Source organism: Elgaria multicarinata, chromosome 9 (genome assembly GCF_023053635.1).
Source record: "Elgaria multicarinata webbii isolate HBS135686 ecotype San Diego chromosome 9, rElgMul1.1.pri, whole genome shotgun sequence".
NCBI classification, from domain to species: domain Eukaryota; kingdom Metazoa; phylum Chordata; class Lepidosauria; order Squamata; family Anguidae; genus Elgaria; species Elgaria multicarinata.
Genome location: NC_086179.1, coordinates 25,774,473 through 25,792,004, shown reverse-complemented (window position 1 = coordinate 25,792,004; position 17,532 = coordinate 25,774,473). Strand labels below are relative to the sequence as shown.

Below are 17,532 nucleotides of genomic sequence, written 5' to 3'. Positions count from 1 at the left end.
TAATTATTTCTTCCTCTTTTCCAAATCACCCAGATGAGCATAGTTTCCCTAAGTTGCAATCCTGGTTTTTCCAGGAGAAAATGTAGCACTAAATTACAGAAGGTTACACCTAAGCATCAAGACAATGTTAATCCTACAGCAATAGGTGAACTATGGCACTGGGAGGAACTGCTCTTATCAATTCGTTAGAAGTTCTGCTTTCTCCATGGTCACAGTTTAAACCTGAACCTTTTTATCTATCACAAAGCGTGAAACTACATTTAAAGAGTGTTTTTTTCTGGTTTAGTTGGTGAAATTTGTTCTAAAGGCTACTTATTTTTGGAATTAATTAACTAATAATGAGGCGAAGGGCCCTTTGCTAGTGAACAAAAGCTTTCAGAATAGCCAGAATGGAAGTATTTACATTCACAAGGGCCGTCCATTTTTGTACAAGCAGGACTGTGGTGCATCGTCATACCTAGTTGAGGGGGAAAAAGTCTCTAACAATGCCCAATTCTGTGCTGGATTGCAGCCCTATTTTTGCCTAGGAATTTAATTTTTATTTTGTAGTAACAGACACAAATTTCTTATACTTAGTAAACAAATGATCTTGACTTCAGTCGATGTCTGCAGTATACTGCAACACATTCCATTAGTATCCAGATTAGTCACAGCCCCAACGTATCATTGAGATAAATCATAGACCAGAGAATTAATTAAGTTGTCAGCAGAATTGTTAGTACTTTGCAACAGTATTCTGAAAGACAGTGTTAAATAAAGAGATCTATCTCAAGCATTACGTTAAAATGGACAGTCAAGGAAATTGGGATTATCAATCTACTTCTTAATCCTGCAAAGCCTTAAAATCATGCACAACAGAACAGTTCTGTGGGAATCCAGGGTAGGGTTGTCAACTTTTGTACTGACCTTCACTTTTGAGACTAATAGAAGGTTGATCTGCAGGCCGCGCAACAAGGTATCATGGTTATCTCCATGCCAGGAAATGTTTCACCTGCTGGTTTTGGCAGATCAGCCTGCTCTTAAATGTACAGGAGCAGGCCAGACTGCTGTTTTTCACATCAGTTGGCAGCCGTAATCAGGGAAATCCCTTGGAACACCTAATGTTCTGCACAGATGTTAAGTATATGCAGGACTTGTCCTATCCTCAGTTCTATAGCAAGCAGAGACCCTTGCAACAAGCAACACTTTTTTAAAAAAAAAAAGAAAGAAAGAAAAAAAGACAGCATGGAAACCTCGTTTCTAAAATGTATTGCTCTAGTAACCTTATGTCAGATGCCCAACACAGAGTAATTTGTGAGTTTAATAAGGGTGAGTGAAAATGGGTGAAAAAGCACATTCAAAGCATTCCAGCCAGGCCAAGCCGGAAAAAAAAGGAAAGAAAAGATAAAGAAAAAAAGACAGTGTTTTGATAAACTCACACACTTACATACACACGCTGTGAGGGTGAGGTACAAACAGCATCTGTGGTTTTATTTAGTTTGATTTGGGTGAAAACGAGAAAGAAGAGCCCAACTACCTCTGAACACTGGGCCAGGCTCAAAATCAAACACTATCTCACTGGGGACAGAATGGAGGAGGGGACTGGGAGTCCGGGATTGGTATTTCCGAAGGCAGCGCATCAGCTGGTTCATAGGGGCTGTTAGAGAGAAAGAGACGGGCAGGCAGAGACAGGAAGACAGACACACAGAAGAAATGAAAGTCATGGGACATAACTAAGGTGCTTTGACTCCTAGGCATAGATCGTTTATGACTTTGCAGGGGAGAAACCCCTATTTCCACTTTAAAAGAAAACGAACAGCATACTTTCAAAAGGATGGGAATTGCCACATATTATCAGATGCCCAGCAGAGAGCTGATTGACCAGAGTTTAAACATAATAGTACGTAATAGTACACAACATTTAAATGTTGGGACAGAATGGGCAAAACTGTTCAAAAGCCACAGCTATCCGGACATACACAATAGTCAAAATGGGCAATGTATTCATTGGCAGGGTTCATGGATCCAGGTCACGCCTTGGGACCTCCAATTTGCAAAGTAGTAGCCAGCTTTGTTAGATGTAACCGAGTGGCGTAAGAGGAAGCAAACTTCTGAATGAACCAAGGTCTGTCTTAAATACTGAAGTAAAGTCACCGGCTACGAATGGGTTAAAAAGGAAAACAAAAAAGAAAAACAAAGGAAGCCATGGAAAGCAAAAAAGGGCAGCTGATAAAGGACACATGCTTTTCTGCATTACATGGCGAAGCTCAAATGATGAAGAGCCAAGTCAAAGCTTTAATGAAGCCTGCCAGCCAGTGAGCATTTGGAGATCTACCTGGAACAGGTGTTGCAGCAGTAGTAGCAGCAGCAGCTTCTGCCAAAGGCATGTTTATCTCTTGGTGGAATAAATATACCTATATACAGTACTGGCTTTTGCTACTGAAGCCTCTCTCTGCTAAGAGCTGGATCCAGGCATGAGAAGTCAATTCAAGTTTGCTTTACATTTTTACCACATGGGAGTATCCTACTACACATCACACATATTACGACTGTCACCTGATTAAAGACATCTCAGTTGATTAACCCATTAACTACCCAGTTATACTTCCACAAACTTGCATGCGATAAACAACCTGTCCTATAGTCAAAATCATACTTTGCTTTTAGGTGATGCACACACACATTGCAGCAGGCATAGACCCAGTTCACACAATCAAAACAGTGGGCTGCTGTGCACGCCGGACAGGATTTCAATATTCAGTGCCCCACTGCTGCTTGTTAAGACATGCAAACCCAGGCTGTGGGGGTTGTGTGAAGGTTAAACAACTCTTGCATAAACAACTCTCTGTTGTTGAGTCATGTGAGGGTTATTTAACTTTCGCACAACCGCCACTGCACAATAAGCCATGGCCGGACACTCAATATTCAAAATTGCTGCCCAAGCGCCAGCATACACTGTAGCCCAAGCCATGGTGGGCTGTCTGATAGCATGAACCAGCCCATAGTCTTAGAAGAGTCTTTCCCCATCACCTCTCTCAGACATGTGCAGAAGGAAAAGGCCTTTCTTGACATAGCTCTTGTCACCTGTGGGTTTTTTTTTAAAGTCCTTGTATCAAACACGTATTATTTTTTAAAAAATATAGTCTGTTGCCCTCTTCATTGAGGTGCATCTTTTAAAAACTGATCAAAATGTTTTTAACAGACTAATCTGACTGATGAGTTGACTACCCTATTATTACCAAGAAAGTTATGGATGTGCCATGGAACCATGAGTGGTACGGCAGTACCCATTTCTTTCCTAGCCTTCATGCTTACGAAGCCCCATATCTCATGTTTATGAAGACCAGCGGGATTTTCCTAAGATACTGCCATGTTGTAAAAAGAGTAAAGAATGACCTTCAGTAGTCCGCTCACAAATTCTGCTGGCTGACAGGCCTCCAAAAGGGATTCTTGTTGTGAATCAAGATAGGAGAATGATAGGTTTAGGCTTTTTAGAACAAAAGGAAGGCCAGGGGGATAAATTAAAGGTCTGACCTCCTAGGATCTCTGATTATCTATGGGGGGGAAAAGCACTGGCTACCACTTTGCATGTTATTCTCCCCTCCCCTTCACCCACAATGAAATGTGAACCACTGAAATTTTTATCAGACAAATGCTAAATGTCATGGACAAGCAAGTGCAGCTAAATTTCATTGCTCTGTTTACATTTCTCTCTGTGTCTGTATTTTGCAAAAGGAGGTAGCATAAAGGGGAGGAGGCAAAGCAATGCATTTTGTATGCAAGAGAACAAAGTCACTTACCTCCCTCTCCTCGCAACCCTTGATCTCTAATCAAGTCCTACAAACCAAAAACAAAACTATATGCACCTTATTCATACATTACTTAGTTGCTTGTCAGTATTAGCACAGGGGATATGGCACAAATATGATTTAGTTTAGCTCAGAAATGCATACTGACAGCAGCATACTTTACTACCAACCCACAAAATGGCCACTTGCCTGCCCATACCTGTGCACCCACAATAAGGTTGGCTTGAGCTTTGTTGGGTCTGGCAAGCTAATTGTCAAGAAGTAGCATGGAGAATGATGCCAGGATCATGTTCTGCTCTAACAGATACTCTTAAAACATTGTTCTAAAGAGCAAGGAGGAAAAATGAAGACTATTGACTGGAGGTACAGGGAAACAGTGATCATCAATTAGCAGTGTTAAATAGGTAAGGTGTTAGCATATGGACCAACTTCCATTAATGGACGAGTAGCAAGCTTCTGAGAAACACAGAACTATCAGGCAAAACAGAAACGACACACTTAGTCAACTCTCTTTTGGGGGAATCTGATAATTCCAATCTATTGCTAGTCCCTGTACTTGCACTTAGAAACTAAGACAGAAATGTTTAGTTTCTGGGGACTACATGTAAGGGTTCTCACTAGCTACTTTGGACTCTGCATTAGAGAAACTTCAGTAATTACGGAGAAAGTCAAAAACATGTTCATGTTATGGACATGTATACAGCAGGTCTAATGTATCAAAATACATTCTCCGGTTTCATTTAGTACACTTGTAGTCGCCAAGCATACAATCAGCATATAAAATACCTGGAATCATCACATTATCATTACTTTCACTCAACCATGGCAGCCAATCTAGGAGAGGAGTACTCTTTGTGCATGCATCTCTCCCCATATTCTGAAGGGTCTAAGTCAGTAGCAAGCTTGCCTTAGTCATGGCTACCATCTGCCCGCCTATCACAGGGCAGGCTATAATTTAAAACAGAGTATGTGAACTTGCCCTTAGCACCAATTTCTGATTTTATACATAGACGCTGAACACTCTGGTAGCATAGTCATGCTGGATAACACATGGGCTACATATGTGGGTTCACCCCCTACCCCGCTCCACTAAATTTGCTGCATCGCTGCCCAAAAGAGCTCATTTTTTGTTAAGGAAAATGTTCTGGTTTGCCGCCAAAATTCAGCAGCATGGTGGCAGGAAAAGGAAAAATCAACACTTCTTCCCCCTGCTGCATCACTACTGAATTTCAGTGGCAAATTTGGCGGTGTGCGCAGGGGTGCAGCTCCTGTTGGGTACCAGGATGGAAAATGACCTCTGGACGCTGCCCATCCCAGGCTGAAATCAACACTGTGCGTGTTTTGCTCTAGGCAATGCATGGCCCAGACAGCATCCGGTCAGCGTAACACGTATCTTTCTCTTCCTCCAAGGAGCTCAGAACGGTTTATATATGGTTTCCAAGATGGTTTCAAGTTATAGTAGCTTATAGGGTCAAATCTGTTCAGCGAGAGAGCGGAGTCACGTGCCTTCAGGCCATTCCCTGAACAAGATATGTCTCGCCCCAGTCTTTCACACCCACCTAGCCCTCCACCTCTGAAAGAATGGGAATCCGGAAAGGCAAATGGGCTCCTGCTGCACAGGCTGGATGACATCTATGGCCCATTCATTGCCTACTCCTACCTTAATTGGCATAGGAAAAGGAGACAGAGGTTCCAGTTATAAAGACAAAGCTTGGACGGGCACTTACATCAATGTTGACAGGCTCTATTGTATTGATGTGCACGTTGGGCGCAGATGAGGAACGATCTCGTTGACCAAACTGATTCCGATGGTCTTCGTCTGCTGGTCGGAAAGGCTGGGGTATTGGAATGGATTTTGAAGGAGAAGGACTAGGGAGAATTGGCGGTCTGAGAAAGTCAAGGCATAAAAAGGGGGATTAAGGACTATCCGCAGAACCATCACCACCCACATATATTGCCTGTCCACGGAGAGTAGCTGGTGAGGCCCTTTTGGGCATCCTGCTACCTTTTGAGCAGGACTGGCATCAGCTCCCAACATCTTCAAGCAGCTGCCAAGGTCCCCCAGGTGCTGACACTGGTGTCAGATTGGGCCCACCCACCAGCAGTTCCTCCCCATCCTGCTGGTGGGAGGCTACAAGGCACCCACCGTTTAAAATGCTCGACAATCCCCCAGAGAGACATTACACCAAAGCATTCTGGGAAACCTAAAATGGTACGGGCGCTGCTGTCTTACTGGTACACCGACTGAGCTTCCGCCAACTAACAGATGGTGGGCAGCCATTGGAACTTTCCCCAAAGAAATAAAGGAAGCTGCCTTATATGAGTTAGATCATTGATCCCTCTAGCTCAGTACTGTCTGCACTGACTGGCAGCGGCTCCCCGGTGTTTCAGACAGGAATTATTCCCAGCCCTACCTGGAGAAGCCAGGAATTGAAGCTGAGACCTCTGGAATGAAAGGCGTGTGCTCTACCACTAAGCTATGGCCCTTTGTCAACCAGAAACTAACCCTATTCTGAAGTATGGTTAATGGGAACACATGAAGGGCTTTTTTTGTTGCAGCACCAAGAAAGTGGAACTCCCTGCCTTTGGAGGTCAGGTTGGCTCCCTCCTTACAGGTCCTTCACCATCAGCTGAAGACCCAGTTATTCCAACAGGCCTTCAGTCTGTTGAAATTTGAATTTCTTGGCTCTCAATGATTTTAAATGTTTTTAGTAGCTGCTTCTGTTTTGCTGTTGGTTTTCATGCTTCAGTATTTTTATTGATTTACTAATTATTGACATGAACGCTTCCTCGGAATTGGAAAGGCAAGACAGACAGTTCCCCATAAATAAATAAGTAAATAAATACCGTCAAAAATGATCTTAAGAGTTTTCCTATAATGACTTAATGAAGCACAAAGCAGCGTTTACCATTAATGCCTTGCATCCCAAATATGGCAGTAATTAAGGTACGTTTAGCAGTAAGATTACTGACCAGTAAAGACACCGTGCAGTGATTTGAAACAACAACTGTGGCTGGAATTACTGCTTTTTTAATACAATTATATGTTTTTCACTTGAATAAGGCCAAGGCTGCAAAGGCCTTTCTCACATCAAATGTTGTATAAATAATCATTGTGATGGTACATATGTAACAAAAGGATGACAGATCATGTTGTGTTTCAAAATGCAAATATTGAAAACACTTTAACTAAAAAGACAAAAAAGCACAGGAGTTGGGAACCTTTTTTGATGATAGTGCTGCTTACTGTACCAAATTAGAAGAATCAATGAAGACTGAGGTGGCAATACGAAATTGCATTTTCATGGACATGGGACAGAACTGCGTGTGGAACCCCCGTTTCATATTTCTGCAGCAGCAATACCTCTGCTGCTGAAGAGTCAAGCCTTTTTAAAAATGGAATAGCTGCTTGTTTCATTGGCACTTGGAATTGTTGCATTATAGGCAGCAAGCAAGCAAATCTCCAGATGTATATGGTTCTTGCCCCACATGTATTAATTTCTTTGTATTAGGGTTATTACTTTAGAGATAGATATATCTCTGTAAGGCAAGCCTGTAACTAGCCATTTGCCTACTTATCTAATGGTAACAGCCTGGTATAAAAGTGCAGCAGAATGACGTTCTAGAATGGACTGTCCGCACTTCAGATGGCAGGGGCATGTAATGCTCCACACATTAAAAAATATCCCTCTCTGCAAGCTTAAGAAAACAAATACTATAGCATATGAGAGAAAGATTCTAGCTCAGCACACTCCCTTCTTTCATACATTCTACTTGCACGGAGGTTTTGTTTTTGTTTTTAACATAAGGAGTATTCAAAAATGTGATTCCAACCAGCAATCTCAGATAGTCCAGTACATTCTAATACGTGATCCTGCACATGTGAGCTCTGAGTCTAAAGCTTGCCTCCAAACAAGGAGCTAGGGTAGTTTTTGGCAGCTGGTTAAGAGGGGATCTCCTCCCCCCTCCATTAAGAAGTGCCATTTAGATCATAAGCCTGAGGGCATGGTTTGACTTGTTTGTTATTGATCTCAGGTAAGCTGCTCTGAGAACCTTTGCACCTAAAAGGCGCAGAGTAAAAATATTTTAAGTAAAACAAACCAATAAATAATTGTAGCACAAAACTACTTATGCTGGCATTCATAAGCGGGTGGGCCAATACCTTTTGTGGATTTATGTGCAATGCTGCTTAATAGGTATCCTAGCTATGGGAAAAAAATATTTGGGAGCACCTTACTGTGTAACTCTCACCAATCTTGCTCCATGCACATGGTTATAACACTGAAGCAATTGCTCAAATGTCCCTTGCATTGTATCAAATGTGAGGGGCTGGAAACACACTTTGATCCAACTCACACATAATAACTTTCTATGGGTTGGTAGGGGCCCATGGGAGTTGTTTGCCACTTCTGCTTTGAATCCAGTTTAGAAAATAACCCAGGAATGCCCGGACCTTGGTTACTCGTGGGAACGTATGAATCCATAACTCTGGGTTGCTCAGGGAGAAACAACCCAGAGTTTTAACCCAACAAAAAAGCATGGGTTAACATTCTGGGTTATTTCCCAAAACCCCCCCACAGTTCTGGGTTTGCACATCATGCTGAACAACCCAAGAATGGGCCGTTCCTGAGTTGTTTTCAAAACTGGATGTGGTTTGCTCATTCCGACGTGGTTCTAACAACCCATGGGTTCTTGTAATGTGCAAGATGGGTCTTTGTATTGTTGTCTGTAGACTACTGCATGCATTGTTGCCTATAGCTATTGTGCATAGCTTGTAAAGAAATAACTTTACTTTAACAGTAAAATAATTTTTAAGGTGTCTTAGTAGCAACCTCAACAGCAGGAACATCTGCTCCTGGCTAGGTACAAACTGGAGGATAATGATTACCTAGACCTATTCCAGTCTGGGTTTCAACCTGGTTACTGAATCTAATCTACGCTCTGGACCCAAAAGGAGATTTCAGACCTTTCAACAGCCCGCTGCAACCAATTTGCCCAGCACTTTGCAGACAAAATTGCTCGGTTCCGCTCTGACTTGGATGCTATTGTTGATACAGACCCAGTGGGTGTAACTTTGGCACCCGCTTGTCCAGTATTATTGGATATTTTTCAATTTGCACAGTCCGATGATGTGGACAGGGTCCTTGGATTGGTGAGAGCCACCACGCATATACTAGATCATTGCCCTTCCTAGCTTATAAAAGCAGCCAGAGGGGGACTGTCTGAGTGGGTAAGCGGAGTGGTCAATGCCTCCCTTCGCCAAGGTAGGGTGCCAGCCTGCTTGAAGGAGGCAGTGGTAAGACCCACATTGAAAAAGCCCTCCTTGACCCCCACTGTATTGGATAACTACCGGCCAACATCCCATTTTTGGGCAAGGTATTGGAGCATGTGGTGGCCTCCCAACTCCAGGGATTCCTGGATGAGACAGATTATCTAGATCGATTTCAACCTGGCTTCAGGCCTGGTTATGGGACAGAAACAGCTCTGGTTGCCTTGGTGGTTGAACTTCACTGGGAACTGGATAGGGGGAGTGAGTCCCTGCTGGTCCTACTGGGGAAAGTAAGTTTTTACTCTCTGGCAGAACATAGCAAGAGAAGCAGCCAATCAGACCTGATGGGTTTAAAAATTACATAACTTGGGCACAATCAGTGAGAACTCTTTCTTTTGTCTCCAGCAACCAAGCTTCCATCATAGTCAAGACATACAGAAGGGCCTTTCTGTTGGATTTTGGGGCATGGGCATGCTGTTGCAGGAGGTAATGATCCCTAAAGTATCTTGGGCCTAAGCCATTCAGGGCTTTAAAAGGTCATCACCAACATTATGAACAGTGGTGGGAAACAGACTGGTAATTAGTGCTGCTGTTGCAGGTCAGGTGTGGTATGACTGCATGAGCAAATACCTGCTAACATTCTCATTTCTGCATTCTGGATCACTTGAAGTTTCCAAAGACTCTTCAAGAAGCTTGCTCCACATTGAGCGCATTGCAATAATTTAATCTAGATGTAACTAAGGCAGTTGGTGCAGCCTAATCTGGGCAAAGGCACTCCCAGGTAAAGCCACTACCTGAGCATTCAGGTGCAAAGCTGAATCCAGCAGCACCTCTAACCTCTGTAAAATGGTTCCTTTCAAATCTACCTTTACTAGGTGGTCCAGAAGGATGCCATGGTTGATGGTATTGAATGTTGCTGAAATGTCCAGAAGAACTAATAGGGATATATACCTTAATTCCTGGTGTAGACTGTCAATCAACCAAACATTTATTTAACCAATGTCTTTAGTAAGTTCCCATTAAGTTTACTTTAAGGCAAGATGTCAATGAGGAATGCCTGTACGGCAGGGCAAGGATTTAGTTGACCTAGCCCCAACCCAAACAAAGAAAGTAGTTATTTGCAATCCAATTATATAAATTGAATTAATTCAATTTGCTACAATTTCTTCTGACTAATCTTTGTGTTTGCATACTGGGAAGATTTCAAAGCGAGCAATCAATACAGACTGATGAGAGCATTACATATTGGTGCTGCAACTTATAATCCTGAAGGGAGGTGGTGGAGAGAACAGGTCAAAGGCGTACAGTCCAAACAAGGCTCACCGGTTGTGATGCATCATCTGATCCTAGTACAACCTCAAAACACACAGGCTGTGATCCCTGTGGCAGATACTAGATTTCTAATGTGCACATGGCATGCTCTGAAACCACATCAATGCGGCTGCCCAATTTCAAATAGAACAGCTGCTCTTAAGCCTCTACAGGTATAGTTAAGTCTATCTACACGCTTCTGTTTGCTGGCACAAGGAGAATACCTATGATGTTACCCATGCTAGTTTGCACAGGATCTTTCCTTTAAAGGATTTGTCAACTTTTCTGGGAGAATGGTAAGAACAGCTGGTCCAGTTTCTGCTACTGTGTGATGGCTGTTTCAACTGTTTTTGCCATTGGTGAGTGCTACATGGGATAGACTCTGGAAGAGCCCAATTTTTGAAAAATGCCACAATTTGAACAACAATTATCCCAGCTTGCTGAAAAACACAGCGACCCAGAGTCCAATGTATGCTGTATTGGACCTGGCCAGGCAATTTCTCAGAGAGTTCCCACCAAGTTGTGAATGTTGAAATCTCCTACACAGCAGGAAGAAACTGGGTCATATTTGATTCCACACCCAACAACAAACCGCACAATCTGGCACAATCCTACTAAAAAGGAATCAAGTGCTACTTATTAGCACAGGCGATTCTATTCTGTATCTTAGAGTTCTTAGAATAATTTCATTCAAGAACAAATTCAATGCGTCAAGAAGGCAATCATCCCACAAACAGGACGTGGGAAACAAACGCACCTAAGCCTCACATTGGGATAAATGTGGAATACTAAAAAAGTAAGAACTCTTTATTTCAAAACAGGCTCCCTTGAAAGAAAGGGAGGTTTCCTGTGCTAAAACTGATCATGGTCAAGTCAATTAGCAGCATCTAGCATAAGTGTTAGGCAACAGCAACAGTATAACTTTGAGTCCAGAACAGGCAGATTAGGAAGGATGCACAGATGTTTTACAAAAGTTATAGTAGAACAACTCCAGTTCTTTGGGGTTTTGCCTGAAAAGACTACTGAGCAGTATTCGGCAGTGACCGGCCACACATGACTGGCCCCAATTCTGTTGTGCAAGCGGTCTTCACTGCTTGCACAACTGTGATTTAACACTTCCCAGGGCAACCCGAAATGAGCAGAAATGAGTGTTTCTGCTTGTTTTGTGGCTTGCCTCCAGAAGCACTAAACTGCCATTGCCCAAGTGGTGGAGTCATCTTGGCAACAGAACTTGTGGGGCTGGCTACACAGAATGAAAATGGTGGTGGGCCCTGCGTGTGGACGGGCAGGACTGGATACTGCCAACTGTATTAAAAAAAAACACTCATCCTATACCCTCTTTTTAAAGCACTTTTATTTTTTAGAAAATCAACCTCCATTAAGGGGCACATCCACCCAATTTCTCTCCCCCACAACCACCTGTGCAACCCACCCACCCCCAAACATCTATGCTCCAGTTCTGCATCAGTTATGGAGAGACTCAAACTCTAAAGCACTTTTTGGGCAACTAGTCATAGCTTGGTCAGGCCAAGCTGCAAAGCATTATTTTGAACCATGGCTTGGGACCGCAATACCTGATGGAATGCTTCTCCTGACATGAACCTACCCGTACACTGCGCTCAACATCTAAGGTCCTCCTCCGAGTGCCAACTCCGAGGGAAGCTCGGAGGATGGCAACAAGGGAGAGGGCCTTTTCGATGGTGGCCCCCCGACTGTGGAATGATCTCCCAGATGAGGGCTCGCCTGGCGCCAACATTGTTATCTTTCAGGCGCCAGGTCAAGACTTTTCTCTTCTCCCAGGCATTTAACAGCATTTAACGACGTTAAGTTTGTCTTTTAACGGACCCCAGAACTGTTGTTTTTTTAAATGTATACTGTTGTTTTTATGTTTCTAATGATTTTTTAAATTTTGTATACTTTTTTAATGTTTACTGGTTTTAACTTTTGTAAACCACCCAGAGAGCTTCGGCTATGGGGCAGTATATAAATGTAATAAATAAATAAATAAATGAATAAACAAACCTCTAAGTTTTTTTTTTTAAAAAAAATGCAACGTTATTAGAACAGCAGGATTTAAGAGCATACCCAGGTGAATATGAGGGGGGCATTGAAGGGTATGATCCAGATGCTATGGTTGTCTCTCCTAAGGAGGCCTCCTCCTGTGGTATTGGGTGGTGTTCAAAGAACTTGGAGACAAACAGCAAACTGTAAGGCAAGAACAAAAACAAACCTAACTTAGAAGCCATTTTTAAATAATAGAGAAAAAAATAATCTGTTTGGAAACAGCACATTTTGAAAGTTCTCTTCTACCACATGAGCACGTCTTTAAAATGATTTCAGCTTAAGTAGAATAGGGATAGAATACACAGGAATTGCCTCTGCACAGTAACAACCATGAGACTACAGGAAGCAAGATATTGTAGACTCAGCTCATAGAGGTATTCTGCCATTTACTTATATTTATTAAGGCACAGAAAAGCTATCAGTGAGAGTTTGTTTTCCTACCTTACAGCTAAAAATGTCTACCTGATCAAGGGATGGTTATTTGATTTATTTTTCCATTTCCAAGTTTGAGATGGCTACACAGGAACATGAGTCAGTACTATTCTTCTCCTATAAAGGAATCTTTGGGATCAAAGTGTGGCAATTGAACTGTTTTTCAATGCTGCTATTACGATCTATCTATCCATCTATCTATCTACGTAGCCAGCAGTGTCTCATACAACAGCTTAACTATATTTACGGCCTTAGAGTCCTTCCTTGCACTTTGGAAACATGCTTGCCAATATAAATCTAGTTTACACAGAGAGCTTCAAAAACCAAATTTGGGGGAGAGGGAGGCAGTCCTATTGTGCCTACAAATACATTAGATAGGGTGCAAGCAATCGTGGGATTTGGTGGTGTTGCATGTGAAACATGGGCACAAAGTACTATACAGTGTGCTGATGGCCACCATGATCAGATGTGGGTGGGTCGGTGGGTGGTGGGGAGTGGGGGATGTCATACATAAAGCATTCCTATGGTACAAAGAGGCAGAGACAGGTTCTCTGGACCACCATTGCATTCCAAGTACTTTTGTGCAACGCTATGCACTTGATGTCCTGCTGGAGGCAGCCTATGAGGAATGAATTCCCCCTCTATATTACAGAGGACACCACCATAGCTGTGTCAATGCAATGATGCTCACTGTACTACGGCAGCTGCTGACATCTATATCTTCAGGGTCACAGTATTGAAGCGTAGAGTTTTGGTTACTTACTCAAGCTGATCATAATTCACGCACATCAATGGCACCTCCGTACTACAACGCTGGTGAAATTTGTACCCACAAGTCTGACAACGGAATCCCTGGAAAAGCAGCTTTCGACAGAAGTCGCAGAACGCTAAAGTGAAGAACGTTTTCCGTACCTAAGCCATCGAACAAGAAGTGATGAGAAACCAAGGCCTCTTGTGCTCGTTAATGTCCTCACTAAAGAAGGGCTGTGTCAAGCTCCTTCTGGTTACAATTAAACAGAAAATATTACTCTAAAACCAATGTGATTGTCAAGATTATAGCTCTTTTTCAAGCATTTAGGGGCACAGAAGAACACCACACTGTTCTATTGTGAGTAATAAGACTTTAGTGTAATTGCCTAAATACATATTTGTGATGATAAAGCAGCAGCCCAATCTTCATCCATACCAGGTGAATTAAAATCACTCTCCCTTGTAGTTGGGCACCTGCCTGCCTTTAGGCATTTAGACTGATAACTAAAACATGCCTCAAGTTTCAATTGCCGTTTATCAAAACACACTTCATGAAAGGAAATAGCTTTGGGCTTTAGAAACAAATAGTGATCATGCATAAAAGATAACCCAGTTAGAAAAAAAATCAAGGACATTTAAGCCCTATGCAGGCATTAAAGCACACATGTGAGGAAGGGGATATGCTTGCTAGCCCCACTCCCTCAGTGGCAACGCCCCTACTGAGCTGGAAAGATATTATGACGCTGGAAAAAGTGCAGAAAAGGGCAACTAAAATGCTGGAGCATCTCCCCTATGAGGGAAGGTTACAACCGCTGGGATGGTTTAGCTTGGAAAAAAGGAGGCTAAGGGGAGACATGATAGAGGTGTACAAAATGATGCATGGTGTGGAGAATGTGGATAGGGAGACATTATTCTCCCAATCCCATAATACTAGAACCCAAAGGGGTCATCCCATGAAGCAGATTGGTGGGAGATTAAGGACAAACAAAAGGAAGGACTTCTTCACACAGCGCATAGTTAAACTTGGAATTCGCTACCACAAGATTACTTTACATTACTTTATAACACAGCAACTCATAACTAGTGAATTATCTCTGCTCTGTCATGCACCAGTATATTTAACAAACTCATGCACATAGGCACTTTATTAAATTCCCCATGAGAACGTTTCTATTTGAATGGCAAGTACATTGCTTTCAATCACGGACAATTTACGTAATTCTTTGTGCAATTATGGCTTCAGCCTTGAGATTACAATGATGTGAAAACAGACTACATGTTTGCAACGAGCACACAAAAAGGAACTGAAGGTCATCTAGTCCAGCTCCTTAAAACAGGATTCTAAACACATCTGGCCTATTGATGACCCCCATGTGAACCAGATTAAACAAAAAGTTCCAACTGTTATTTGTCTATACTTACAACCTCCACTCAACAATACATACAATGTTGTTGGGCATAATGCACCCCCATCTAGCAATGTGGCTTAACTAGGCTTGTAAGCAGTCATTTGCCTGCTTGCTTATGATGAGCAGAAATTGCCTGCAAGTGAACAGGAAGACAGGTATATGGGAAAATAGTCTTTTTTATTTAGCGTTGTTCGATTAGCAACATTGACTATCGTGCACACAAACACGTGTGTGTGTGTGTGTAGGGATGGATATAAGTGTAACTAAGTGGCTTATTAGTACTTGTGTGCTTACTTGCAAGGCTGTGCTTAACACATACTTGGGGCTCATAGATTGCCAGGCAACAGGACTAAGCCCATGGCTGCTGTGGGGGAAAAGTGTCATTTAGAACATAGATACTCTGCTCAAAAGCCTACAGCTGTCTGCAAAAGGTGCCCATTTGTTCACTGAAAAGGCTTTAAAAGCTACAAAGGCGGATGAGAAACCCGCAGGCATTGTAAGAAAATACTTACAAAGTTGTGTGTTGTAAGAGGCACATTCTCTAAAACTTCCACATGCAGTTCTTCTCCCGTCAGCCAGGAAATGTCAGTGTCCCAACCAATTGGCTTCTTCTCCCTACAGAGTGAATAAGCTCTTGGTGGTTAAATGGAAATCGCTAAACCCATTCAGATTATTAATGGCAAAGATATTTCAAGAAGCAGTTATCAGGGAGATATTGATAATGAGTGGGGGCTTCCTTCCCAGCCTAACACTTTCAGGGTGCAATCCTCAGACAGAAAGAAGTCTTACAGCTCCCAGTGTTTCCTAGCCAGGTGAATGATGGGAATTGTAGGAGTTTTTTCTGTCTAAACATATATAGGACTGTGCCTTAAGCAGCTTAAAATGGCAAGATGTTAGCAAGCACAGAAGTCTCTTGTGAAATTCAGCTGCAGCAAACATCTACAGCAACAATGAAAGGATGGCTCTTGGGGTTCAAAAACCACAGGAAGCTTCATTCCATTGAAAGGAAAACAATATTTCTCGACTGATTACCTCCAAAGTTAAAAGTTGACTAGTTGAGTGTCAGAGCACATTTTTCACTGGAAGAAGGGAAGAATTTGGAAGCTGCTACTGCACAGTATACATCAGGGATCATACTGCCAGTATCATACTGCCTTTATGCAAATTTATGGTGCGACTACAATTACAATACTGTGTACAGTTCTGGTCACACCTAAAAAAAGATATTGCAGAGATGGAAAAAGAGCAAAAAAAGGCAACTAAAATGATCAAGGGACTGGAGCATCTTCCCTATGGGGGAAGTTAAACAGCTGGGATTGTTCAGCTTGGAAAAAAAGGAGGCTAAGGAGAGACCTGATAGAGGTGTACACAATTATGCATGATGTGGAGAATGTGGATAGGAAGACTTTTTTCCCCTTTCTCATAATACTAGAATCCGAGGTGATCCCATGAAGCTAATTGATGGGAGTTTCGAGAAAGATTAAAAAAACACCCTTCTTCACACTGCACATAGTTAAACTATGGAATTCGCTACCATAAGATGTAGCACTGGCCATCAATTGGGGTTTGGATACATTCCTGGAGAAGGCTATCAATGGCTTCTAGCTCTGATGGCTATGTACTACCTCCAGTATCAGAGGTAGTAAGCCTATATACACCAGTTGCTGGGGAACATGATCAGGAGGGTGCTGTAGCACTTGATTGTGGGTCTCTGGTCGACAGCTGGTTGGCCACTGTGTGAATGGATGCTGGGATGAACCCTTAGTCTGATCCAGCATGGCTTTTCTTATGTTTTTATGTAGGGATCATTTTGGGCTTCACTCTAACAAATCTATAAGTGAAGGGAGAGGAACCTCTCCCATCCTCCAATAATGTGATAGCCAACGCTAAAAGGTACCCAGTGAAATTTTGCCTGTTGCTCTGCTCTGAAAAATAATGTATTTAAAACATGAAGAGAATCGTTTTTATCTTCACTGAAGGCTCATACTCTTGGAACACTTGGGAATATCCCCTCTAGCAATCTTTCTCCCATTCCCCTCCCAAAACCATACTTCATACAAACCATACCCATCCTGTATTCGGTAAACAGCACAGCATTCCGGGATAAGACCTCGCATCATCAAAGCTTTCTTTAAACTCTCCCGGACAGTGACTCCACATCTTGCTGGAACCTGCAAAATCAAAAGAAAAACACACACATGGGCTTAAAGTTCAGCTTAATGTTATGGGGGTGCATTTCTAAACCAGGGGTGCAGGAACTCTTTCAGCCCGAGAGCCGAATTCCATTTCAGAGAACTTCTCGGGGGGGGGGGGGGGGGCTACATTCCAGTGGTGGGAGGAGCCAAGAGAAAAGGGGCGGCCCCCAAAATTCAGAACATTTTCGCTTAAAGCTAACTTACTGCCAGTAACTAAGCATAAGGAGCAGCATTTCAAACATTTAGAATGTGGGGAAAAAACTGCACAAAAGCCAGGAAGCTGCCAGACAATCACTGGTTGAGAGAAAGGGGGC

At 42.6% G+C, this 17,532-nt stretch overlaps 1 protein-coding gene across 4 annotated transcripts in view; it reads right to left on the bottom strand.

Annotated features, from left to right (window-relative positions):
* The window catches only part of BRAF (B-Raf proto-oncogene, serine/threonine kinase), a 62,162-nt gene that overhangs the window by 23,169 nt on the left and 21,461 nt on the right, over positions 1-17,532 (bottom strand). For 2 of the 4 annotated variants that reach the window (XM_063135060.1, XM_063135061.1), the window contains exons 4-10: positions 17,091-17,194; positions 15,536-15,638; positions 13,628-13,776; positions 12,454-12,573; positions 5,516-5,675; positions 3,780-3,816; positions 1,517-1,636 (exon numbers count right to left, since the gene is read on the bottom strand). In XM_063135060.1, coding sequence (XP_062991130.1) covers positions 1,517-1,636; positions 3,780-3,816; positions 5,516-5,675; positions 12,454-12,573; positions 13,628-13,776; positions 15,536-15,638; positions 17,091-17,194 — 793 coding nt within the window. The remainder of the gene's footprint in view (positions 1-1,516; positions 1,637-3,779; positions 3,817-5,515; positions 5,676-12,453; positions 12,574-13,627; positions 13,777-15,535; positions 15,639-17,090; positions 17,195-17,532) is intronic. The other 2 variants (XM_063135062.1, XM_063135063.1) reach the window with 1 other exon arrangement.